This window comes from Mustela nivalis (assembly GCF_964662115.1).
Source record: "Mustela nivalis genome assembly, chromosome: 4".
NCBI lineage: Eukaryota > Metazoa > Chordata > Mammalia > Carnivora > Mustelidae > Mustela > Mustela nivalis.
In genome coordinates this window covers 5105397-5126930 of record NC_139023.1, presented here as the reverse complement: position 1 = coordinate 5126930, position 21534 = coordinate 5105397, and the positions used below count along the sequence as shown (strand labels likewise).

General features: G+C 35.5%; 1 protein-coding gene across 8 annotated transcripts in view; it reads right to left on the bottom strand.

Annotated features, from left to right (window-relative positions):
* The window catches only part of CNOT6L (CCR4-NOT transcription complex subunit 6 like), a 114981-nt gene that overhangs the window by 11617 nt on the left and 81830 nt on the right, over window positions 1–21534 (bottom strand). For all 8 annotated transcript variants that reach the window (XM_082726550.1, XM_082726548.1, XM_082726549.1 and 5 more), the window contains 4 exons: window positions 19267–19335; window positions 16966–17123; window positions 14831–14985; window positions 3894–4045 (listed from right to left, as the gene is read on the bottom strand). In XM_082726550.1, the coding sequence (XP_082582676.1) occupies window positions 3894–4045; window positions 14831–14985; window positions 16966–17123; window positions 19267–19335 (534 nt within the window). The remainder of the gene's footprint in view (window positions 1–3893; window positions 4046–14830; window positions 14986–16965; window positions 17124–19266; window positions 19336–21534) is intronic.

The window sequence follows — 21534 nt, the reverse complement described above, 5'->3', positions numbered from 1 at the left end:
TTTAAAGATCACAATCACTTAGTGAGGCAGGTTTTCAGTTATCTGAATGACCTAAACCTTTTAATTTAAATTCTTCCCACTGCCCAGTACTCACTCACCTTGCATTTCCTGAGCACATCAGTGATGGATCAATAAAAGGTAATAACACTATATTAACTTATACAAATTACGTAAGTAAGAAAATTTCCTACCAAAACAAATTCATACTAAACACCCAAAGAGAGTAATTTTTAAAAGGAGACACAGGAATAGTGTGCTCTCAAAAATCTGGACACAGTTTTTGGACCTGACTTTTTTACTGTTTATTTTGGTGTTGGAATGCTTAACTTTTTTGGTACTTAGGTTCCTTTGGAAAGTGAGATATTCAACTAAAAAAAGGTTCTTTCTTCCCCCTAAAATTGCTTTATAAATTTTGTCAAAGTAAGTATTAACACAGTATTAGCTGTCAAAATGGGAAACAAAGTAGACAATACATTAAAAATTGTAAAAATTAAACTTGGTTAACAGGTACAGAGAAAGACATCCATAAAATACTGAAAGCAAAGTTCAATGTGCATGGTATGAGGCCATTTAAACTATACATACATACATATACATACATTCTCTATTAGTAATGAAAGTAAGAAATTAGCAAGAGCCACTCCTAGAGAGTATGAATAAGGAATTTACTTTTTATTTTATATGCTTTTGCACTATTGCAGTATTAGTAAACATGCACAATTCATTTTCTATTAAAATTTCTATAGAACTACACTATGATCCAGCAATTGTGTTATAAGGTATTCAGCCAAAGGACTCAAAAGTAGTTCTTCTAAGGGATTCATGCACCCCAATGTTTATAGCAGCATTATCTACAATAGCCAAATCATGGGGAAAGCCCAAATGTCTACCTACTGATGCATGGATAAAGATGTGATTTGTATACACACACACACACACACACACACAGAGGAATATTACTCAGCCATCAGAAAGAATGAAATCCTGCCATTAGCAGTGACGTGGAATTGGAGAGTATACTGCTACATGAACTAAGTCAGAGAAACACAAATACTGTATTATTTCATTCATATGTGGAGTTTAAGGGGAAAAAAAGATAATGAACATGGGGGACAAAGAGAGGCAAACCAGAAAACAGACTCGGAACTACGGAGAACACACTGAGGTTGCGGGGTTCGAGGGAGGTGAAGGGGATGATAGGGATTAAGGGATTAAGGAGGACACTTGTGATGAGTGTTTTAAGTACGTGATGAATCATTAAACTCTACACCTGAAACTAATATTACACTATATTTTAACTAACTGAAATTTAAATAAAATCTTAAAACTACAAAAAAAAAAAAATCCGTAGGAATGTCTCTTAAATTTTTCTATTGAAAATATAAAACTCTGCATGCAGAAAAAGACTGAATTTTTAAGTCTACTGTTTTGATAAAATTAAGTTTCCTTTCACCTTACTAAGATATAATTATCTTCAATGTTGAGTATAAACAAGTAACTGAAGTGTCTGCTATATGTGACAGAAGTAGACATTTTAAAAAAATTCTATTGAGGTATAATTGACATTACATTGCTTTCAGATGTACAACATAATGATTCAATGTTTACATACATTGCAAAATGAGTTACCATCTGTCACCATATAAAGTTAACTCTTGGGATTTACTTTCTTTCTTTTTATTTTTTAAAGATTTTATTTATTTATTTATGTGATAGAGATCACTAGCAGGCAGAGAAGCATGCAGAGAGAGAGAGAAGCAGGCTACCTGCTGAGCAGAGAGCCCGATGCGGGGCTTGATCTCAGGACCCTGGGATCATGACCTGAGCTGAAGGCAGAGGCTTTAACCCACTGAGCCACGCAGGCGCCCCGGGGTTTACTTTCTCATCAACTTTCAAGTGCACTTCCCTCATGCCATACATTCTATCCCCATGACTTATTTATAAGTGGAAGTTTGCACCTCTTGATCTCCTTCGCTCTTGTTCCCCGGTCCCTAATCCCTCTCCCCTCTGGCCACCACCACTCTATATTCTCTGTATCTGTGACTCTGGTTTAGCTGTCATGGTTCATTTGTTTTTTTTTAGATTCCAGATATAAGTGAGGATATACAATATTTCACTTTCTCTGACTTATTCCATCTAGCATAACTCCCTCAAGGTCCATCCACATCAATGCAAATGGCAGACTTTTTTTTTATAGCTGAACAGTATTCACTGGGTATATATACAACCTTTTCTTTATCCATTCATCTGTTGATGGGACACATAGGCTGCTTTCATGCCATGGCTATTGTAAATAATGACACAATAACATGGGGGTGTATATCTCTTTTCAAGTTAGTATTTTCATTTTTAATTTTTTGTGGAACCTCCATACTGTTTTCACAGTGGTTGCACCAGTTTGCATTCCCACCAACAACGTGCAAGAGTTCTCTTTTCTCCATAGCCTCACCAAGACTTGTCATTTCTTGTCCTTTTCATAATAGCCATATTAACAGGCATGAGGTGATAACTCATTGTGGTTCTGATTTCCATCTCCCTGATGATTAGTGATGTTGAGCATCTCTTCATGTGCCTGTTGGTCATCTCTGTCTTCCCTAGAAAAATGTCTATTCAGACACTCTGCCCATATTGTAATCTGACTGTTCATTTTTCTTGCTAATGAGCTTTATGAGTTATTTACATATTTTGGATATTAACCCCTTATTGGATATATGACTTAAAAATATAGAAGGTCATTTTTAAAGCAATTTTACAAGATAAAATCTTATAGCCAAAATTCTCTACACTCCACTCTTTTCCTAGAAATTCTGTAGTGTCACTTCTGGCTGTACATTAAATGTTCACTATATTAAATACTAAGAACTATTAAAAACAACGAAGCCATCAGCACCTTCTACATTAAATTCCTCTTGTAGGAATAAAAGCCATATTTCAAAATGTGAAAGTATCTGCTGTATAATTTCTAATTACTTTTCTGAATACTAAAAGAAGAATAAAACTCCAAAAGGAATTGAATTTTCATGAATTGAAGTTACCGAAAAAGAGGTAACTAACTTTTGAAAAGAGTAAGACTGGAAAGGACATAAAAGTAGGTAAAAATGGAAAGACCAAAAAAGAAGAAAAATTTAAAATAACTTATCAAAGATTATCTGATGATGGATAAAATAACAAAGAGAAAAGGGAGGTTTGACAGATAGGCATGGTCTGAATAATTCAAATCAATACTCAGGGCAAACATCTTTTCTTCTACAGTAAGAACAGAAAAAAAGTTTAAAAATAAAGCCCTAATGTGGTCTTAACATCTTCTCCTTGTTCTTGCCTAAAATATACTAATTAAGTAAACAATGAAATGTGCAAAGGCAGGCAGGATAAAGGGGAAAAAAAGGTCTCGATATGCAAAATACATAATGAGTTTCTGACTTTGAAAGAAGCTATAAATAATCTAAAATGCAAAAGCTAAGTACCAGGTAGATAAAAGATCCTGCTCTTACCCTGACAATGACTGAGATATAACAAAGAAATTAGAGAAAACTTGCCAAGTACTTAACCTTAAAGACAAAAGATTTCACACTCAAGAAGCTAAAAATATGGCTAAAAAGAGAACCAACTCATCATAATTTCCAAATTCAGCATTTCCTACTTCAAATAACCTTTTCGAAATAATGGCATATTAAAGACTTTCCTTTTTACAGATTATCTGGTAAGTAATATCCCTAGATATATATATGATGGTTTACATAATTAGTGTTATTTTCCAGCCCAACTCCCCCTAACTTTCCTCAAAGACCAAAAAATCACTGTGCAACAAATAAGGCAGAGTCTACGCACTTGCTTGAAATGGAAAGCACAAGATGGTGGTTATTTTTAGTAAGAATATTTTAAATGGCACTCACCTGTTCCAAATAGTTCTTTGTGGACCTCTAATACCACAGCGACACCAATATTATCTTTTGTCATCACTCTGTTCAGCATAGCTTCGGATCCATCTGAATTAGCCATTGCCACCTGGTTAAATTCCACTGTATGCTTTTGCACCAAGGTAAATCTAAAAGGCACAATGCATTAATTAGTATTAGGTGTTAGGTACTTGGACTATCGTGCTAAAAGACATTAGATGACGGAACACAAGATACATACTATTCACGGTCTCCCTAGTCATTTTCCATCTGCAAGGGGACATGCGATGAATTTACGCCAGTGAGACATAAGACGTGTGATTAAAAAATTTCTTAGAAGTGTCATCTAGCAAAGGCATATGTCTTTTTATGGCTTTATCCCTGTGGTAAGCAGGAGGGCAAAAGCCAACCCATTATGGACTGGGAAGCAGATGAAGCAGTTCTGGACTACCATATCTGGACTTGTGCGAAAAAAGTGCTCTTCTTTCATTTCTTTAAACTGCTGTTAGAACTTTCTGGCATTTAAAGGTGAACACAACCTTAACTCAGCAGATTAATGACAAAGAACAGAGTAAAATCTACCTACCATGTTTGCCGTTTTATTCTTACCCCATCAAGAGATTTGTCACACCCTTGTCTCAACTAAGAAGGCAATTTTTCTACCTGGCCTTTACTAAAAAGCTGACATTACATGTATGTAAGGCTTCAGGGGAACAGCTTCTATAAGGTGACCACAGTTTCTGCATGGATAGTATTTTCTTTCTTTACTTCCAAGTTAATAATCATAGATTTATAGGACTTAACAGAATTGAGTGTAGTACTGACATAGTCATACTGATGACATACATATGAAAAAGTCACACTGCTTTGGGTCAAGCCATTTAACAACTCTTTTAGCCTAGTTTTATTAGATCTGTAAAATATAACTAAACTAACTAAAACTAACTAAACATACTATTTTCACTAAGTAGTATGTGGCGAGAAGACACCTTTACTCTTTGAACAGGCCTCCATCTCATCCTCCCCCAGCTTTGAAACAGAAGCATGCGCTCATATCTTTATAAATATAAACTAAAATCTGACTATGCTGCAGGCCACTGTGCTAGATAAAATCATACTCCTCTCCCTGCCCCACTTCTCATGCGGAGAAGAATAAAGTCAGGTTAAATGCTTATTTCTAACCCAGAGTGATAAAAAGGAGCACAGTTTTCACCTCTACTTTAACGAAGTGACATTTAAACTGAAACATGAAGGATGAGGAGTTCCCAGGGTGAAGAATGGAATTAAGAGCATTCCAGGTTAAGGAAGAAGCAAAGATCCTCAGGCAGCAAAGACCTTTGCATGTTTGTGGGATGGAAGAGAATGGAAGGGTATGAAATTATGTTAAAGATGAAAGGAAACAATGGAAGGTTCAATGGTATTACATGGTATTACTTTAAATTTTAAGATCACTCCAGCTACTTTGTGGAGAATGATTATAGGAGCTGAAGTGAGATCAAACAAAGTTTTTGAGGTTGTATAAATGACAGATGATGGTGGCTTGGACTAAGGCAAGAGAAATAGAGAAGAAGGAAGATTCAAATATGTTCTACAGGTAGATATGACCATTCTCCATATCAGACTTTTCCAAACACCTAGGCAATAGATATCTTTTTCAAATAGTTTCTGGTAAAATTTGCATACATAAAATAAAATAGTATTGTTCAAATAAATCAGTCACTGAAAACAATGAATCCGTTTTGATGAATATAAAAATATTAAATCAGAGGGTACTGATAATTATAATCTTATATCCGCCTCTGTATCCAGTTTAGTTCTGTATTTTTGTTTTAGTTATAGAGTATTGACAAAACTCCTGATTCACAGATGGGCACCTGGGTGGCTCAGTCGTTAAGTGTCTGCCGTAGGCTCAGGTCATGATCCCAGGGTCCTGGGATTGAGCCCCACATGGAGCTCCCTGCTCCACAGGAAGCCTGCTTCTCCCTCTCCCACTCCCCCTGCTTCTGCTCCCTCTCTCTCTGTGTTTCCCTCTGTCAAATAAATAAAAAATCTTAAAAAAAAATCCTGATTCACAGAGACACACAGATATTATTAGTAAATAACTGACTGACCTTGAACTCAGAAAACCTAAGCAAGCAGGAACAAACTTGATTCAGAGGTCTGCACAAAAACAACTCAACTAGGCAGCACTTTTGAAACATGATATTAATTTCCAAGTGTTAAAATTTGGTACTTGAAACATTTGAGTGAATACGTTATTAAGTTACAGTTTCATTAGTTGTATTTAGTTTTTGAAATATATTCTAAATATTTACAGAACTCTTAAGACTTATTTACAGGAACCTTGTAGGAAAGTGTAAAAATCCTGCTTAATGGTAACGTTTTTAGTATTGGAATATTTTACTTCTACCAAAGTCAGGCCATTGTGAGGGAAGGGGGCATCTAATAATTAGAAATGTCTTAACTAAAATTTGTTTCCCTGTACCTTTCTTCCACTGAACCTAGATCGATATTTTCTTTAAAAGAATACAGAATAAAAACTAGTATAACTTTACACTACTTTAAATATCACTCCACTATACCTTTCCTAAGAAATGGCCAATTCTTTATATGATATAGGACATATATGTTCATTTAACAACTCAAGTTTACCCAAGGTACAGTACCTAGAATGGGGCATAAATGAACTAGTGCCTTCTTCATTTTAAACTGTACTTCTGTTAATAAAGACTGAAACTGCATTTGGGGAAATATTAATTATAACCCAAAGAAGAACCAAGATACAACCAAAATTTCCTGGACTTTTTCACTCTTAAACCAGTCCTGCATTCCATAGATGCTTAAGAACAAATAAGTGGACGGGACACCTGGGCGGCTCAGTTGGTTAAGCGCCTGCCTTTGGCTCGGGTCATGATCCCGGCATCCTTGGATCAAGTCCTGCATCCGGCTCCTTGCTCGGCGAGGAGCCTGCTTCTCCCTCTGCCTCTGCCTGCTTCTCTGTCTGCCTGTGCTCACTCTCTCTCCCTCTTTCTCTCTGACAAATAAATAAATACAATCTTTTAAAAAATTTTAAAAAATTAAAAAAATAAGTGGAAAAAAATGACCATACAATAAATGTATTATACAGACTTGGGAACAAGGAAAAATATAAAGAAAATTTAAAGTTACCTGCAACCAAATATCCCCACTAAGTCAATATATTTCCCACTGACTTTTCCCCATGCATTTGCATACAAATATTTTTATACAATTATAATACTCCATAATTTTATATTTTGGTTTATTAATCCCCTCTATCAGGGATAAGACTTATAAAATTAAATATTATTTAAATTTAATATTTATGATTGTATTATAGTCCACTATACAGATTCACCATAATTTATTTAACATTCTGTAGTAGACATTTAAATTACTTCTTGATTTGAGCTATTACTTATTTCATTTTTTTTTCAGTGTTCCAGAATTCAATGCTTAGAACCACACCCAGTGCTCCATGCCATAAATGCCCTCCATAATACCCACCACTAGGCTCACCCATTCCCCCCACCCCCCCAAAACCCTCAGTTTGTTTCTCAGAGTCCACAGTCTCTCATGGTTTGTCTCCCCCTCCGATTTCCCCCAAGCTACTTCTCCTTTCCATCTCCCAATGTCTTCCATGTCATTCTTTATGCTCCACAAGTGAAACTGTATAATTGACTTTCTCTACTTGACTTATTTCATTCAACATAATCTCTTCCAGTCCCATCCATGTTGATACAAAAGATGAGTATTCATCCTTTCTGATGGAGGCATAATATTCCATTGTATATATGGCCCACATCTTCTTTATGTTGATGTTAGCCATTCTGACATCTCATTGTAGTTTTAACTTGTACTTCCCTGATAAGTGACAATGAGTATCTCTTCATAAGCCCATTGGCCATCTGTATGTCTTCTTTGAGAAATGTCTGTTCATGTCTCCTACCCATCTTTTAATTGGATTATTTGTTTTTTAGGTGTGGAGTTGTATAAGTTCTTTATATATTTGGATATTAACCCTTTATTTGACACATCATTTGCAAATACTTTTCCTCATTCTGTAGTTTGCCTTTTAGTTCTGTTATTTCCTTAGCTGTGCAAAAACTTTTTACTTTGATATAGTCCCAAAAGTTTATTTTAGTTTTTGTTTCCCTTGACTCAGGAGACCTATCTAGAAAAAAGTTGCTACTACTGATGTCAGAGAAATTACTGATTAAGGACACTTAGAAATTTCATTCTTTTTTCCCCAAAAAGATTAAATATCCCTACCATTTTTGGTTTTCATAAATGGTAGGTGTACATATTGGTCTTCTCTCAAATAATCAAAATTCTCAATAGGACAGAACTAGTAATAAAAATAATACATGCTGCCCATTACTGAGGATCTACTTTGTATCCAGACTTGTGATAGGTACTTGATACATATTAGTGCTAAAATCTGCAAAAATTCTTCAAAGGGGTGAATATGGAAACACACTGTCCAGATTCCTCATCAATCTTTCAGGAATTGCTCTAGCTGCAGAAAGCTACATCACCCAAGGTCCAGTACTTCTAGGAGTGACGTACGTCCATTTATAGATCTAAAGCAAAACATAAAAGTTTAGGGATTTTGGTCCCTCCTGGGTTAACTCTGACAGGCCATTCCAGCTCCAAAACTACAGGTGGGGTCAGCTGCGGCTGTGAGGCCTGCTACACACCTCTGTTCTCTGCCCAATTTCTTCCCTGTTCCCTTCCATAAGAGAACACCAAACTGCCTTATCTTTTTGAAAAATGAGGTCGTTTGTTCATCTTCAGTATCCTAGGAACTTCTCTTGCACTGCAACATTCACAATAGATCGCCCATGCCAGTTCTGCAGGCATACTTTCACAAGATTTTTTAGTACCATGGGATATCATTATCTTGATTTGGAAACCTAACTAGTTCAGGCAGTTTAGTGACTCTCTTGCCTTACCAATTTCCTCTTCGCCTGGTCTTAGTCTCCACTTTGAAGACAATTCTCTATAGAGCTCATAAAAGTAAAATAGAAGGGGTACAGCTGTTCTATACCTTGATCCTCAATTAATGATTACACAATCCACAATGGGTATATCCCTTTCTTTAAGTGCATGGTATTTAAAATACCATTCTTAGCATTTTCACCAAGTCTCTGATTTTTCTTAGTCTCTTGGCAAAGATCACAGGTTCACTCAACTTCTTGTTAAAATACATGTTTGGTTACTGACTTTGCTTCATTTAAAATGAATCCTGAACAATTATTTAGTTTACTAAGTCTTCCATCTATGCCTTCAATAGTTGAAGGGACAGTGCCCTCTTCTCAAGCACAAATACCTTTCTTTCTAATTGGTATAATTAATGATTGTATCACCTCACTTTTGACTTTACAGCTTCCCAATCTTCTTGAAGTATCAGGTTTTTAATATCTGTGGTCTCAAAAAGTTCAGAAAAATAAATGAGGTTTCCTAAACAAAATATATACTTAGAACTAATACTCCCTTCCTTGACACTTAGGTCATACTCTTGAATTTTATCATTTCAGCTTCACCAATTGTTTGCTTTTTGGTTTTTTCATATTTACTTATTTAAGAGAGAGAGAGAGAGAGTGCGTGCGCTTGTGCACACATCTGGGGAGGGGGGCACGGGCAGAGGGAGGGGGTGTCCTAAGCAGACTTCAAGCTGAATGTGGAGCCAGACACAAGGTTTCATCTCACGACCCTGGTCTTATGACCTGAGCTGAGACCAAGAGCTGAATGCTTAACCAAATGAGCCGCCCAGGTGCCCCCTCACCAAGAGTTGAAGAACCAAAGAGATAGTTGAGCACTAAGGAACCAAAGGAAGTTCCTTCTTTACACTTAGAATTAAGCAAGAGCAAGAAGTGCTTCTTGCAGGGTAAGAACTTTCATTTAGTCTGCCTTAAGAAAATTTCCAGCACTAGGTCAGGTAACTGTAGTCTCCTACACCTAGTCTTGTTTTTCTGTTTATTTTATACTATATTTATAAAACATTTATAGTATAGTAAGAAATAATTATCCATATTCTATTCATACTATCTTACCAATACTATTTCTTAATTTCCCCTCTTATACATAACCAAACACACTCCACTGTTTCCATTTTCTGCCTCAAATTTATCTACAGGTGACATTTTGACATACAGAGATGTCTTCCTCATTCCGTCTATTAGATGTTAGTTCTGGATTAAACATACTGGTTTATAATTACTTTCCAGTCACTAATCCAAACTATCAATCCTTGGTTAATATGTAAAATCTTATGATTTGTCTCTATTTCATTTTATTATTTCTGTTCCATATCAAGTACACAGAGGCCATAAGCATTAATCCTCATGCTATTTTAGTCTAAGGATTCTTCTTTATACCTTTGTGAAAGTCTTATTTTATAGAAAGTCAAATGGGCATAGCGAGATCACATAAAGATTGCTATAATCAAAAAACAAAGATCCCACCCTTCTTACATGATTTGAGGCAGATTATTAGGCTGAATGTTTCAAATACAGGAAGAACATGTCCAAAATAGCCTTCAAACAGAACAATGAGATAACTCAATTTCTTATTAGCTTATGATCCGGAAGTAATTTTATGGGCTGTGATGTGATTCAGTCACTGGTAGAGAAAGGACAATGAATGCCAACTACCAGCGAGCAAAAAATATACCCCCCCCACCCGATTTCATTTACACGCCAAAGCGAACTTGAAAGGTACATAGTCAAGAAATGAGTATAACCACACAAAAGCAAACTATGACCCTTTCTGGATCATATTCCAGCACTCTTAAGCCTAAACCAAACAGAAGTGTTTATTGTATATTTAGGGTGAAGATACTATAAAATGTGTTCTTGGGTCCCTTTAGATAATCATGGGAATGCCAGAAAAGAACTTGCTAAAAAAAAGTAAGCTTAGACACTGGGATGAATTGGGAAAAGTAGATATGCACTATCCTACCAATCTTTGTACAACTCTTTGAACAACTGAAACCATTTTTACATTCTTGATTTTAGCCCAGAAGAAACCTCTCAAATTAGGTCAAAGTTACTACTATCTGTATTGTACCCCATGTGGCACAAAAGAGTAATTTTATGTTCCATATTAAATTTATGGGACAATGAACAACAGAAACACAATCATAATCTGTTTTTTTAAAAAAAATCACACAGACAAATTCCAAATGCAACCACCATCGATGACACAGGATATCAGTATCTGAGAAACCAGTGAGAAGGAATTATCACATTAGGTCATTTTGGAATGATACTGTAACTTCTGGATACCCTCTTCTCAAGCACAGAATTACTGTAATAACATAGGAAGGAAAAGCAAAGACTTGGCCTCACCTGGCTAATCTAAGACTGGAAGCAGGTTAGAAAGCAGAGACAACAAAGCAAGGAATGAGCACCATGACAACCTAGTTCTAAGTCCTCTTGGAAGACACTGCTTCTCCACAGTGTAATGGTCACCTGTTCTAGCACTATCTCACCTTTCCCTTTCTCACTGATGTGAAACAAAGCATGATCAGATCAGAACTATTAACTTCAGGAACAGCAAGTCTAGTATCTAGGTCTTGCTTCATCTCCATTTTTCTCCATTTTCACTTTCTTCAAATTGTGCATCTGGATCCAAGCCCACTTCTGCTAACCACTAAGTCTATAGGACAAAATACAGCAAAAGAAAATTTAAATTTCTGAGTCTAAAATACTTATCTAGGGGCGCTTGGGTGGCTCAGTGGGTTAAAGCCTCTGCTTTCGGCTCAGGTCATGATCCCAGGGTCCTGGGGTCAAGCTCTGCATCAGGCTCTTTGCTCAGCAGGAGGCCTGCTTCTCTTCCTCTCTCTTTCTCTGCCTGCCTCTCTGCCTATTCGTGATCTCTGTCTGTCAAATAAATAAATAAAATCTTAAAAAAAAAAAAAACCTTTAAAATACCTATCTATAGTAAGTCTTTCCATATAAACACAACAACAACAACACAAATGTATTTTAACCCACTGAGCCACCCAGGTGCCCCAACACAAATGTATTTTATAAAATATTTTGCACTAAAGATAATAATAGCTACTGAGATAAAGGACAAAGCAAAAGCTGACTTCTAGCATTTTATGAACTGAAACTTCTTTTTTCTGGTATCTCCATGCATCTAACTACCCAAAAAATGTTTGTAATGATGACCAAAAAGTCCTGCCAAATCCTGAAGTCCCTTCCGAAGCCCTGAAGAGTAAACCACAATGAATATGGTGCAGGACTATTCTACTGTATTCTAGCTCTTTGAAAATTGGTCATCTGTGTCCCACTCTTTACTAAGTAATTTCCTATTCTTTCGTTATGATGGATAAGAAATTTTTATTACAGTATTTTGCTAAAAACAGTGATTATTATAGTTTCTACTTATGGTTACTTACTCTGTATCACTGTTTTCCATGACAGGAAAAACCATCATCAATCTAGAGTAGGAATTTTGAGATACTCCGGTTTTAGAAGAATGAGACTGAGAATGAGACTCAAAGTACTCTTCCTACAGCTGTCTTTTGACTTTGTCAGTTTTGTTAACTACATAAAGCAATTATCTTAGATGGTAACATACAAACAAATACAAATGAGGAAATAAGTCCTGAACAGGAAGTGACTCATTCAAGATTATATAGCCACATAAGTAGGAGAACCACCTGGCTTCACAATTCTTTTCTTTGCACTGTATTATCTCTCCAATCTGAAGAACAGAATAGAATAAAGGCAAGGTAGTATACTTTGTGTTAAATTTCAAATAGTTTGGCATTGGACAGTTAGCTCATACAACATCAACAAGTATTTAATACTGCTCACAAAAGAATATAATAAGGTATTATATTCAAAGTATTCATCTGTTACTGGATCCACGTTACTGATCAGGCAAGAAGAGTTGACATGAAAGAAAACCAAATGATGCACTGAAGTATTTCCTGTGTGCACCTCTTAACTAATTCACAGCATTTTTAATAATTCAAGCTTCGATTTTCAAATACTTTGTTTAAAGTTTCCTAGATAATAGTTATAACTGTTAGTTCAAAATCTTAACTACCTCTAGTAAATTATCAAGGCATTTTAGATTTTCCTCTCAATCTGTGATGGGAATGATGAAAACTATATTATCTTCCTTTGGGAAGACACAGCGGCAAATGGAAAAAGAACCTGATGTTTTATCTTAATATTACCAGTACTCTTTTTCCAATTATGGTGTTTCAAGAAAATGTGCTTATGAATGTAAGTAACAAACATCAAATTCAAAGCAATCTTTCCAAATGAGGTAAACTTTTAAGAAGTATAAGTAATATTGGAAGCTCAATAAGAAACCTAAAAATTCAGTTTAGTACCATGGTTAAAAGGACTGACTATGAAGCCACACTACTTTCTATACATTGGTCTCCTTATGTATAAAAATGAGAATACAGCTGTAACCCTAGCTATGAGGGTTTAAAAATTCAGTGAGAGAATCCATAAAAGGCCTAACAGTATATAAAAGTAATATCTATTGTTATTCTGAAATTCATACATAAAATCGTGAACCAACTACAAGAATTCAGTATATTCTAACCTCAAACACTGCAGGCCTATCCACTAATTATTAGCCAAAATGACAATATCTCTATTAAAAATTCACAGAAAAGACAGGAAAATAGGTACAAATAAATGAGAAAAAGTAGGTCAAGTATCTCTCAAATTCACTTATTTGTTTGCTTAACATAATATGCTAGTAATATGCCTGTATCAATAAAAACATGTAATTTCTTTTGTTATGACTGGTATTAAAAAGGGGCCAATATTGGAAAATAATACATGCTTATCCTATACATAGATGATTCCCTGTATTAACCATGGGATTCCACCTCTATCAGATTTTATGCATTTCAGTTTTCTATTGAAGATTCTTTTGTATTTTCCACTATAAAATTGGCAGCCTTTCTGAGGCAAAAAATATGCTTCTCTCTTTTCCTCAAGATGATAACTAAATATGTCTGTTATCAACAAGCTACTTAGCCAGCACTCAAAAGGAGACAGATTTCTGAAAGTGTTGTGGCTCTACATCCTCAAGTAGGAAATGCAGTTTCCTAAACCCAATGCAACAAGATAACAAAGGTTTCCACAAGATCATTTATGTATTTTAATAAGTAGATTCACAACATTCTCAACTTTTACTTACTTTAATCAAGTACATCAACAGCACTGAAAAAACCCAAATCATGTTTTCTCTGTTTGATAATGGCTGCTTTCCACTGTCCTGTCTCAGTCAATCCTTTAACTCTCCAGCTCCACAAGCTGTGTCTCTCTTCCACCCTCCCTCATCTATGCAAATCTCTATCTCATATATATCATTTTTATTTTCTTATGTCATTACCTTTTCCTACTAGACCAGAGCTCTGAGTGGGATTAGAACTATGTCTTATCTTTATGTCTATGTTGACTAGCACAGCACTGGATACAAAGCAAATAAATGCTCAGTTAACATTTAGTGAATAAATGATTAAATAAATGAAATGTTAATTGAAAGGATAAAAAAGGTTATCAAAATTAATGATTCTGAAAAAGCCAACTACCAAAACAAAACTCACAGAAAGAAACTCAGATCACTCATTCAAAATCCTAAAAAACCATTACACTTTTTTTTTTAAACACCAGAATTAGTATTTTACTTCATGAAAATATATTTGGAAATATGATAACACAACATATTCAAATATATACCTCTCAAAAATTAGTGTAATTTGGCAATAGAGCATAAAGTATAATAAACATTATTTCCAATACGGTCTAAGAAATACAACATTACCAACAGTTTAAATTGTTACATCTCTTGCTTTCTAGCTAGCTTACTGCTAATTTGTGTGTTCAAGAAGTAAGTATACACTATTATGCTTTGTTTCCTTAACTCACTTTTCTGTTTTGAAGAATATTGCACAACCGTCCACATGCTTTCTCTCCTGCTCAGACATGATTTTGGCACGTGACTTTGGAGAAAAAAATCCATCATATCCACGCTCCTTCAATGCTGGCAGAAAGAGAGTGAAGTATTGCTCTGTTTCCACTTCCTGAGGTGAAAGAAAAGTTGTCATTGACATGACAGAGGAGAACTTTAAGATATAAAAATTTTTAGCAGTTTAAGTAAGGTGCAACTAAGTTAAAGTAATTCTATTTACTAGAAAAATATTATCTATCCTACCTTACCTCTAGCAGCAGTCATCTGATAATGGCAGCTTTTAAACCTGAAAGAACCTGAACTGTTGCCTGATTTTCTCTTGCTTACTAGCTAGTTGGTCACAAATCTCTTTAGTTCCAACTTAGAGTTCATTCTACTATATAATAATTCCTTAAAACTGGTAAAATTGGACAGATTATGGATTAAGCAGTAAGGAATAGTAAGTTTAATTTAGAGGGGTAATTTTAAAAACTATTTCTCTTTCTCAACTGCAATGGAAAGGAATGATACCCAAGAGTGAGAAGTCTAAGATCAATCAACAAAAAGTTCAACTTTAAAGAATTTAAGGTACCTGAACACCAATCACCCAATAGTCTCTGTTAATCCAGTATTTTTAAGTTAGATTATTTCATTTTTTGACCCATAAAATGTTTTTAATCTTTCCAAATGAAATAATTAAATGTGAAGATAATGATGATCTCATAACATGATTTTATAATGGTAAAAACTAATAAATAGCCTAAATGGTCACTAGTAGAGAAAATGCTGAATCAATAAATATATATTCATATAATGAATTGGCTTGGAAGAATTTTAGTAATATGTTAAGTACATTAAGTGCAATAGTATGATCTCAACTTTACTTTGAAAATAGATCCGTAAATAAATTTTTTAAAAAATACAACAAATACTTCAGAAGTTTTAGGGGTTTCCTCCATTATTTTTTCAAAATATTCAATTTCTCTAGAATGAACATTTTATACTATGGTATTACCTTTACAATAAAAATTACCTTTTAAATTATGTTTTTATCCTTCAAACTATACTTAGAAGAATGTAAGGCTATCATTACTACAAATACTAAATAAAAAAGAAGGAAACTAACTTTGCCTCCTTCTCCCCCATGATTCTGTCAGTTCTCCATGTTCAGAAGAATTTAATTTTTGAATATTTTTATTATTTCCCAGGAAGTCATATGAACCACAGACAACATATATTTTCAAGCTACTCTAGTACAAAAAATGATTTAAAAAGTAATACCTTTCTTCTCAGGCTGTGCTAAAAAGCAGCTATGAAATTCTTACACTTAAAATTTTAAAATACCTTCATAAATATGTAATATGCTTTGAAAGTTGCTAAGAAAAAAGTTATTAAATACTACCTAGAAAACTTGGCTATTTATTAGTTGAGTGTTATGTAAAGTGCTAAAACACATATTTCAACAGAAAGGTGTTTCTTCAGTTAAATTCATTATAATAAAGTGCTATAAAACAGAAAAGTCCATTTTAGAGACAGTTTTTAAAATAATGCAAAAGTGCATGATTTATAGCACAATATTTGTGTTTACAATGTTTATCATTAAGGAACAGTGGACAAATAATATTTTTTCAAGATTCCATTATAAGTTAAATTCACATTCTTAAATCAAACAACCTTCTGCAGTTTTCTCTTTCAATAATACCAGTGATCTGTTCATAAGATGAACTGTTAAATGGATGAAAAATGAAAAATGGATGAAATTATTTTTCACTTAATAGTAAATGAGTACAGGTGGATGGCTGTACTTAGCAAAACAGTTCGACCTTGGAAATGTCTTAGATGCTTACTAAAATTGCCCTTTTTAAGAGGAGAGAAAACAAATCCTTCTGAGTTGTTTTGAACACAGACTCTCTCCTGGAAGTAAGATCTATTAAGATCATCCTTAAGTTTCAGACAATTGAATTTCCTTTTTTTAAATTTTTTTAAGACTTTATTTTTAAAGTAATCTCTATACCCAATGTGGATCTCAAACTCACAACCCTGAAATCAAGAGCTGTACTCCACCAACTGAGCCAGCCAGGTGCCCTCAGACAATTAATGTCTATGGTGTTACCTGAAGACTAATGATATCTGCATCACAGTTAACAATTTCTTCCATAATTCCCTTTTTCCTGTATTCCCAGTTTAATGCCCAGGATGGGCAATAGCCGTATAGCTGCCGGGTGGCGTATTTATCACATAACACATTGTAACACATAACCGTGAATGATGCTAAGAAATGGGAGGGGAAAAAAAAAGACAAAAGGGAGAAAATTAGGCAAGAATTCAAAGAGAAGTTATCATATGTATACCTGCACAAGCACAGATGGCATACAAACCTATCCCAAATATCATCACTGTGAAATGCCTTCGGCAAAATTCTGTTAAACTTTATCTACTAAGACTTCATTGAAGTCCGTCACATCAAAGTTCTTTCACTAGAATTAGACTTATAGTTCACATTTTAGATTTTTAGGAAATTTATTTTAATAAAAATTCAAATTCTAAGTCAGGATGCTAATATTTTGCACATAATTTTTTGAGCGAAGCTTCATTTAACTGGAACAAAAGTGAACTTAGTTTTGTTCATTAAAAGACTCTAACTTCATTTTTACTAACAAAATACCCATTAGTTAATACTTTTGGGAGCCTCTTACTGCTCTTATCACTCTGAGCCAGAACACTGACTAACAAAGTTTAGTTGTAAGAGAATTCTTTCTGCCAAATCATATATTCATTTTTGAAACTGAATTCTCATTTTAAAATGCCCCTGAACTATAGAAGGACTGTGAACAAACTAAAAGGAGAATACAGCTTATAGCCTTGCTACCAAAAAATGTGCTCTGAAGACCCAAAGCATCCACTATCACCTAGGTACTCAAAAATACAGACTCTTTGGTACCACAAAGACCTACTAAGTCAGAACCTGCAAGCTAAAATCTCCAGGTTATTCATATGGACATTAATTTTAAAAGCCCTGATTTTTACCAGTAATTCTCTATCCAGGATGCCCATTAGAATCACTCTGTACATGCTCATTCCCAGGGCCCTGCTCAAGACTAAGTAAGTTAGTATATTTAGGGCCTAGATATACATATTTTTAAAAAGCATCCCAAATGACTATAGTGGACAGCAATGGCTGTGAATCACATACTTGAATAAAAGGTGAGGAATCCAAATAATGAAGTAATAATACTTGACTGAAGTTGGTTAGATTCAGATAATGGGGAAAGTATTAAGAGAAATTCAGTTCAATAGTCCCCTGGGGATCAAACTGGAGGCCATTTCGTACACTGTTAGCTTTTTCACTATATGGTACTGATTCTTACAAAATAAATCCTAAGTATTATACACATCTCCCTACTCACCAGAAGTAAAAGCCCCTTTATTTAGCACTCAGATTCTACTGAGGAAAGTACAATACATCCCAAGGAAAATCCATACTCATTTTTCAATAAGGAAAACCCAAGAACACATTACTTTGAGAATTCAACAACTGATGAGATCATGTTTCTGTTGTTCTTTTTCTTAATGAAAATGTACGTATGCAGTATTAGGAAAACTTTTCTTCAAGATTATGTTCACTAGTACTCAAAAAAGGATTACTTTGAAGAATCAGAAAATAGTGTTTTTAAAATCAGAAAGGTAATTAATTATGCATTAAGGAAGAAGGCTAAACAAAATAAATCCACCAAGTTAAGACTCTGCAGAAAACCTCAGGAATTCCTTTTACTCAGACCATCAATGTGCATCCTATTAATACAAGTGTTCTTACAATGGACCAACGACACAGTGCCTCCTAGAACAGGCTCATCCTGTGACTCTAAGAGTGTGGTAGTGTTAAAATTACTGCCGCTGGAAGACACAGAAATGTACTGCTTATGCTGTTACCATATTTTGTTTCCTGGTACATATTTTGTTTCCAATATAGCAAATACAGACTCAGTCTAAATTAATCTTTCAAAAGTGTTACCACTCTAACCACTGAAGAAAGATAAAGCAGTCAAGTGGTTTAAAATTTTCAGAAAAAAATTATTTTTCATTTTTTTATTTAACTATTTAACTCACCCAATACCCTGAATGAAGAGGCCACTTGGAAGGCTTCATTTATTTTCTTATTTGTAAGGCTTTATTTACAAGGAATAATTGTGAAACCAAGAGCTACATCATTGTGGAAGATAAAGGAGATTCCTACACATGGCCTTAATGTGGGTTTTATACTTTTAAATCTACCTTTCAGTACTTTTTGAAGCTCATCTACCTTGTGGACATAAAATGAAGGCTTGTTATACTTGTATCACAAAGCCCAAATGGTATTTCCAGTATTTCTGGGGAAAAAAAAAAAAAGTCAAGAAAAATATGAAAAACTATTTACCTGATGGCAGAATTTGGTCTCGTTCTTTTAATGTAATCCATGGCCTCGGAGGAAGCTGCTCTGGATGAACTGGTGGGGGGAGAAAAATCTTTCTTAAACACAAGCTATTTTCATGTGCTTCTAAAATCAGTATCATTTACTTTATAATGCCAAATCAACTTGTTTTCTCTCTTCAGCTATAGTGGCCCACAACTGACTTAAAAATATAATATTTAAATACAAAGATTTAGCAGCCAAAGGAAGTTTGAGCAGACCTAAGCAGAAAACACATAATAAATATATGAAAAGAACATTAGGTAACTCATTATTCGCAGTTCCACTTACACAGTATTTATGAGAAGTACCTTTTTAAAACCTTAAGATCAGGGCACCTGGGTAGCTCAGTCAGTTAAGTATCTGACTCTTTTATTTTTTTTATTTAAGATTTTATTTATTTACTTGAGAGAGAGAGAGGGCATGAGAAGGGAGAGGGTTAGAGGGAGAAGCAGACTCCCTGCTCAGCAGGGAGCCTGATGCAGGACTCGACCCCAGGACCAGGATCATGACCTGAGCTGAAGGTAGTCGCTTAACCAACTGAGCCACCCAGGCGCCCAAGTATCTGACTCTTGATTTCAGCTCCAGGTCTTGGGATGAGCTCAGCCATGGCTCTACTCTCAGCAAGGAGTCTGCTTAGGATTCTCTCCCTCTCACTCTAGCCCTCCCCTGCTCATACACACTGACTAAAGTAAAAATCTTTAAAAAGGAAGGAAGGAAGGAAGGAAGGAAGGAAGGAAGGAAGGAAGGAAGGAAGGAAGGAAGGAAACCAACCCACAATCTTAAGTAAGCTCTTATGTCTTAATTACAAATGTAAATAGTATAATTTCCCTGCTGAGAAATCAAAGCTATGGGAGGTTCCAAAATACTAATGAACTGAAATACTCAAATACTGTTAAAATAGAAAAAAAGAGAGGAGGAATAAGATGGTAGAGTAGGAGAACTAAATTTCATCTGGTCCCAGGAATTCGGATAGATATTTATCAAACCATTCTGAACACCTACAAACTCAACAGGAGATTCAAGAAAAGAATAGCAGCAATTCTAAGAACAGAAGAGCAACCACCTTCTGGAAGGTAGGATGTGCAGAGAAGTGAATGCGAGGTGATATACAGGAAGATAGACTGTGGGGGAAGGAGCCTCATCAGCTGGCTCATGGCAAGTGATCGAGCAGCAGAGCACAAAATCCTAACTTAGAAGTCTGCTCCACTGAGGGACGTCGCTCCAGTGGCTAAGTGGGGGTGGAATCCTTACTGGGATAGTGTGGTCTCAGGACCATCAGAGTCACGGAAAGACAGGAAAGGCCTGAGTGTGGCACAGCTCCCAGGTCTTGGAGTGGGGAAGCCGCCTCAAAGACGGAGCGGAGGAGTGGGCTGTTCGCTCAGGGCTGCCACAGGTCATGATCCACACTCCAGTCAGGCCACTACTCTCCAAGCAGGGACCCCACAAGCAGCAAACACAGGGAGACTCCCCTTGGACTCCCAGAAGGAGCAGCATGGGAGGGCACTGCGGGAATCACCTGGGTCTAGAGACGGCAAATGGAGCTGTGTGCCAGAGACAGAAAGGCTCTGTCACAGGCCAGGTTTGCAGGGAGTGCCGCCAGAGACCAGAGAGACAGGAGTGATTGACCGCTTTTCTCTGAGGGCTCACTGAGGAGTGGGGCCCTCATTTCTCAACTCGTCCTGAGCCAGATATTGGGAGGCTGGCATCTTTATTCCTGTCCTCCAAAGCTGTACAGAAAGTTTTCAGTCAACAAAAGCTACCATGAGTATACCCAAGCAGATTATTGAGCCCGGACTCTGGCAAGAGGAGATCCACCTTGGACAAAGACATTTGAGACTCACTGCAACAGGTCCCCTGCCCCAGAAGATCAGCAAGAATATCCAAGTTTGCCTATCAATGAGAACTGCAGAACTCCAGCGCTAGCAGAAAACAGCACATAGAATTCATGGCTTTTCTCCCATGATTCTTCAGGCTTACAAAGTTGGGGTTTTTTTTATTTTTTTCTATTATTTTTTAATATTTCCTCTTTCCAATTTTAACCATCTTATTAATCCCTTTTTTAAAATATTTTTTTAATTTTCATCCTTACAATCATAGTCTAACCTTTCATTGTATTTAAGCTATGCTTTGTGTTTATCTGTTTTTCTTTTTTTAAAATATTGGGATACATTTTCTTCTAACAGACCAAAATATAACCCAATCTAGTATAAGGCTTTATTCTAGTCTCCCACC